Genomic DNA, 6,190 nt, shown 5'->3' with positions numbered 1-6,190 from the left:
TGCAGAGCAAGGAAGAATGTAATACAGAAAACACAGCATTGAGGGAAATAGCAAGCAGGCTTGTATTCTGTGCTCCTTTAAGAGGAAACATGTGCTTAGCTTTCCAGGATTTGGAGAGTGTCCGGGAGTTCTCTGTATGTACAGTGGGCTGATCTTAGGGAAATGAGCAACAGTGACTCACCACACTGCTGGATGGAATCTGCGCATGCACACAGCTGTCATCCCGTAGTTTTAAGCACATGTATAAGATGCAGGGCATGTGCAAGAAGCCCTGCATAGGAGTTTGTTGGGCAAAGGTGAGGCTAAGGATGCACAAGGATCTGCTGTGCAGGTGGCTTCATCTTGGTTGGAACTGGCCGAAGGTTTCCCTACCACTAGGAAAAATCCCAGCTATCAGCTGAGCACTAATCACCCTCAAGGTTAAACTGCCATAGTAGGGCTTGGAAAGAGGTAGGAGTGGGACATGACTAGAGAGGGTGTTGGTTTCAGCGTTCTTTCCCTAGGCTTGCCTGCCCACAGTCAGGTGGTTTGTTCTCTGCACTGGTCTCCAGAGGACATGAACACATAGGACCCCATGGATGCTCTGGTCTCAAGCCAGAGCATATTTTTGCAATCCTGGCTTGATATTATGTGTGGAAACGGAAGTTTCAAACCTAAGGAAAATTCACAGGAACAGAGTGGGGAACCTCAAGGTGTCTTTCACCTGCAGATTCCACTCAAGTTTTCACTCACAGGATGGTGTTCTACCACTTGAGGCATGCCTCTAGTCCCCACTCAAGTTGTACAAGTTATCCTGGGTGCATCTTATGGTCTAACTCTACCCAATAGTTCAGTCTCCCAGTCTGAAACTCTTTCATAGTTGTTCTTTCTTGGATGACTTGGACATTTTTTTAAGACTCTAAGTTATCAGTTTAGTAGATTATCTGTCTGTCTGTCTGTCTGTCTATTTGGTGACAATTGTGGGGTTTGAACTCAGGGCCTGGATGCTATCCTTGAACTTTATTTAATTTTTTGTTCAAGGCTAGCTCTTTTCCACTTTAGCCACAGTGCCATTTCTGAGTGGCTTTGGCCCATATTCCTCATATCTCAGCCTCCTGAGTATCTAGGATTACAGGCATGAGCCATTGGTGCTGGGCAAGTACAATATCTTTCAACTGGGTTTATTAAAAGATAATTTGTTAAAGATTATTTCCAGAGAAAATACAGATACACATATGAACAGGTGGTAAAAAGAATTTAGATATTTGAAATGAGAGAACTAGGCAGAAGTTATAATCGTTTCAAGAAAAAAATCAAAAGACTACAAGTTATATATGGAGGAAAGAAGATGGAGGTGAATTGCAATTGGAGGCCAAACTGGTTTTCTATCAGCAGGCAGAAGCCAATTAAATCACTTTCAGAGGGGATGGATGGAGCCAGGGATTGATTCCTTCCTTCCTTCCTTTCCTTTCCTTCCTTTCCTTCTTTCCATTGCCTATCCATCATTTATTTGCCCATCCATCTGTTCATCCATCCACCATCCATTCTTTTATTTCCCTCCCTCCCTCCTTCCCTCCCTCCCTCCCTTCCTTCCTTCTTTTCTCCCTTCCTCCCTCCCTTCCTTCCTCTCCCTTCCATCTTCTGCCTGCTTGCCTGCCTGCCTGCCTGCCATCTACCTACCTATACATTGTAAAACAGCTCAAAGACAGTGGGACTAGAATCTGATGACCCAGGAGGGTATGTTACAGATACTGCAGTTTTGCCATTGACACATACACATCTTCCTACTGGTTTGTATCATTTTCTCATAACTGGACCCATATTATATCTTTGGCTAGACTTTCACTAGTACCTGTGGGTTCAGATTATTTCTCTTCCACTATGTCCTATTTGTGGCACATAAGTACAACAGGTATTTTAGCAAACTGCAGGGCCTTCTCTTACAAGACCAAGACAGTCAGCTGGCATATTACAAGAGAAAGCTACTCAGTCATTGTTTTAAGCCCTGTTCCTTTGGACTTCTTATTACCCATGGGGGTTTCTCCTCATCAACCATGAACCCAGATTGGTTCAAATAGAGCTACTTGTAAGTAAATGTGATGGCTGGTGTAAGTAATTAGTTTGTTCCTTGTGTTTCTGTTGCTTCCTATCATGATTTAATGCCCATTTATCCCTTTGAATGATGTATTGAAATGCACTGAGTGGCTGAGGAGCAGTTTGGCCCTCCTAATTCTAATCCTGAGTTTTCTTCCAGATACATTGTTTGTATGAATTGACTATCACTGCTTTTAAACATGTTCCTCATGGTTGTTTTTAAATTTTACAGCCAATACCAGAAATTGCAGAAGATTATGAAGCCTTGGTAAGAATATATACTTAAATTATGTTATAATCTTAATACTTCCTTTTTTCCTGTCTGCATAATTAAAACCTGTCCTCTGGCTTACTTTATAACTATGCATCTACATATTTTGAGTAAGTTACTTTTTTCCTTTTTGTTCGATGTTCCTATAAACAGTTTTTTTTAAAAAATGAATCTACTTCCTTGTTTGTTTGTTTGTTTCCCTCGTGGCAGAGAGTATTTATTGTTGGTTACCACTAAATGATTACACAGGCTTTCCTCCCTCTTCCCTTCCCCTATAGCACTTCTGGATAGAGTTTTGTGCTTTCTTCTTTTGTGGCTTATGTGATGTTCAGAGATTGAAGGCTTTGGTTTTTATCAGTGACTCAGAAAGAAGGAAAAGCACTACATCTAAAAAGTATTTGAGACTGATGCATAGATTGAAAAATATTTGTTCTAGATCACTTGTGTGCTGATTCCACTCCTGATAATTCTCCTCTTCCATGTGCTCTTCCTCCTTCTTTTGTGTTGCTACTTGAGTTTGAACTTAGGACCTTATGCTGTTGCTTAGCTTCCTTGCTCATAGCTAGTACTTCACCGCTTGAGGCACACCTTCATTTCTAGCGTTTTACTTGTTAATTGGGGATAAAAGTCTCATAGATTTGTCTGCCAGGGCTGGCTTTGAACCGTGATCCTCATATCTCAGCTTAGTGAGTAGCTAGGATTACAGGCATGAGCCTGTAGGATAGCTTTAAAAGTTGCCTTTCCTTTCTTTTCTCCAGTCTGTATTGGGTACATCATTCCATGGAAACATTGGGATGCACTCTGCTGTGAAAAAGTTGGCAGCATAAATTTAGATGCTTGTTTTGAGACTGGCTGGATTTTTCTGGAAGGAAGATGATCCCTAGTAAGTTGAGAAACATTTCGTTGAGTCATTGCAGCACACATGGTGTGCGGCTGGCTGTGACAGAGACGGTGGCCCAGTATGTAGTTTGCAGACGCTTCCCTTTGTGGCAGTCACTACTGTAAAAGTCTTTAGCCTAGCACATAATAAAAACAAATAAACCCAGTAAATAAAAATGTTCCAGAATGTGCCAAGTGCTTGCTTTTCTTTTCTAGTGCTTTCCAAGCATGGTGTCCTATACAGATGGAGTGTGGCGGGCGGAAGCTGGCTTCTGCCTTCTCTCCTGGGAGTCTGAATCTCTCCTCTCTGGAAGTGGAGATGGATACCCCGATGTGAGGGTTCCAGGACAGCTCTTCCAGTCACCTGATATGAAAAAGGGCCTTTCTTTTGAAATGTAACCATATTTGAACATGCCATCCTTTTCTTGTTGCTGAAGGTTTGAAGTTGAAGTCTGAAAAGCTCTTCCTCAGGAAAAAGATAACTTATTCCAGGGAAATAGATGTTTAATATAGAGAACTACATACAGTGTATTATATAATGTTCTATCACACATATGTGTATTATGCATTTTATTATGTAGTATATGAACATTTTACATATTTTTATATTGAATGTATTTGTATCTTATATGCACATGTATGTATTTTATAAGGAGGTCATATAATTCTAGTTATCATTTATGTATACCTATCATCTATGTATCTATCTATGTAATATCTCTCTTTTATCATCTACAAATCTATTTTCTATCATTTCTATCTTGGATCAATTCTTTCTCTGTCTCTGTCTTCTATCGTCAATATGTCCCGTCTGTCTGTCTATCTCTCACATTACTGAGTGGACCAGGTCACTTCCTGTGACCTCCTCAGTGGGTGAGTGACATGAAATGCCCTTTCTCCCACTTGTTAATCACTCACAGAAATGGACCACTGTAAGTATGGAGAGCCTTACCTGCCATCTCTGAAACAGTGTTTCACTTCCCTGATAGCCATAGAGAGGGTATCCTGATCCCCAACACCACTTGGAGATCTGGAAAACACATGACGTTCTTCCTACTTTCCATCCTACCCCCAAAGGTCCTTAAAGCCTGCCTGGAGAGTCTATAGACAAACTGGATTTCTTTAGGGCAGATTGATTGTCCTCAGATGGGCTCCTTCTGGCCATTTAGATTAGCCTTTCATTGAGCAGGTAGGTAAGAAGTAGAGACATTTGCTTTCAGATAATTAGAGGGAAGACATTTGCTCTTAAAGTAGCTACGGAAGACTAATATCTGGACACAAGTTTATTTGTATTCCCAGGCCAGGAGGCTAACTGGGAATGTCAAGAAGCATTTGAGCCAGGCACAGTAGCTCATGTCTGTAATCGGAGCTACTCAAGAGGATGAAATCGGGATTTTTTGGCGCTACTGTGGTCAAAAAGTTCTCTGTACTCCTTTTTAGCCAATGAAAACCTGGGTATGGTGATGTCATCCCAGGTACAATGGGAAACATGAACAGAAAGTTTGTCATCCAAGCCAGCCTGGGCATAAATGTGAGACCCTGTTTGAAACATGACTATAGCATAAAGGGCTAGGTATGTGGCTCAAATGGTGGAGCGCCGGCTGAATGAGTGCAAAGCCCTGAGCTCAAACCCCAGTGCTGTCAATAAAACAAAACAGAAGACCAGCTTGAGCCCAATTGTGGGCTCATTCCTTTTCTTTCTGTTCTCTCCTGGTTCTCTAAATGCTGTCTTTAACCGCTGACACCAAGGCAAAGATCTTGGTCTGAGTGGAGTCTGTGGCAGGTATGTGAAGAACCTGTAGCATTTCGAATCTTATTATGTCAGATTTGAGCAAATGCCAACTATTCATTATTATGTGATTGTTTTTCTCTTCGTGTGTAAGTTAACAAAGTATTTATTGCTACTAATACATTATTATGTAATAATGTTTTCACAGTACTGTAATACTGACTCCTGTCCAGTTTCTATTCATACATCTTACTAATTGCATTTATCTTATTTTTCCTAAGGCAGTTTCTGTTAGTTTTGCACTCTAACACTTGTTCTCTTATAACTCATCCTTTGTAGAGTGGATTATCCTGGAACTTTTATTTAACCTTTCTTGCTACTGTTTTGAGTCGTCATCCACCTTGGTGTCTAGTTATTTGTTCTCTCGGTCATTTTAGTTTCCTGTTGGGAGCTTGTCTTTGAGGCCTGGCCTCTGGTGCCACCTAGGGCCCCCTGTGAGATTGGGACTGCCTGTGTGCAGGAAGCCAGAGACATAGGCTGCTTTTCCATCTGGTTTTTCCATCTGGCTTTTCCATGTACTTTTCTCCCTTGTATGTTTTCTCCCTCTCGACTTTTTCCACATTGACGGCAAAACGTTTGAAAACCAGGAGCTTCCTGCATCCACAATGCTACTATTATGCCGCAGTCCCAGGTAATAGGCACATGGCTGTTAACTTAGCACTTGCCACATACTGTTCCTGATCCCAGGACTAGGCTAGCTCATTTTTTTCTCCGGTCTTCTTCTCTCTGAATGAAGATCACTGTTGTCCTCACCACCATGATCATTCATGAGGATTCATGAATGGGGAGACTGTAGTGTTGGAGAATTCACTTAGAGCTTGATATGGGGGCCCCTATGTGTGGCTCCAGAGATCACCACATAGCCATGTCTGTCCAGTGTGTATCCTCCCCTCTGGTCTCTGAATCATGGTCCTCCTCTGAGAGTCATCTCCCCTTAGATGGGCTTCTGCCAGTATCACCACCTTTGAAATAGAGCAGAATTTCAAAAATCATTTTATTTTGAGACTGGGCTGAGTAGAAGAATAGCAGGAAGGAATACTGTGAAGCTATTTTTTTTAAAAATATAAACCTAAATCCAAATCTGAATCTGTTAGCAGACTTTGTGATATAGCAATAATGGGATGTCTGATCCTCTAGATTAAAAATTGTAATGACCAGGCTGGGAAGGTGGCTCAGTG

The 6,190-nt window shown here is 41.5% G+C and overlaps 1 protein-coding gene across 1 annotated transcript in view; it reads left to right on the top strand.

Annotated features, from left to right (window-relative positions):
• Elmo1 (engulfment and cell motility 1) overlaps positions 1–6,190 on the top strand; it is a 418,449-nt gene that overhangs the window by 109,036 nt on the left and 303,223 nt on the right. The window contains 1 exon segment of the mRNA XM_013036055.1: positions 2,306–2,341. Within this exon segment, the coding sequence (XP_012891509.1) occupies positions 2,306–2,341 (36 nt within the window).

The sequence above is a fragment of the Dipodomys ordii genome, unplaced genomic scaffold, assembly GCF_000151885.1.
Source record: "Dipodomys ordii isolate 6190 unplaced genomic scaffold, Dord_2.0 Scaffold245, whole genome shotgun sequence".
In the NCBI taxonomy this organism is placed as follows: Eukaryota; Metazoa; Chordata; class Mammalia; order Rodentia; family Heteromyidae; genus Dipodomys; species Dipodomys ordii.
Note: the sequence above shows the minus strand (reverse complement) of the source record. Positions and strands in the feature narration are given on the sequence as shown.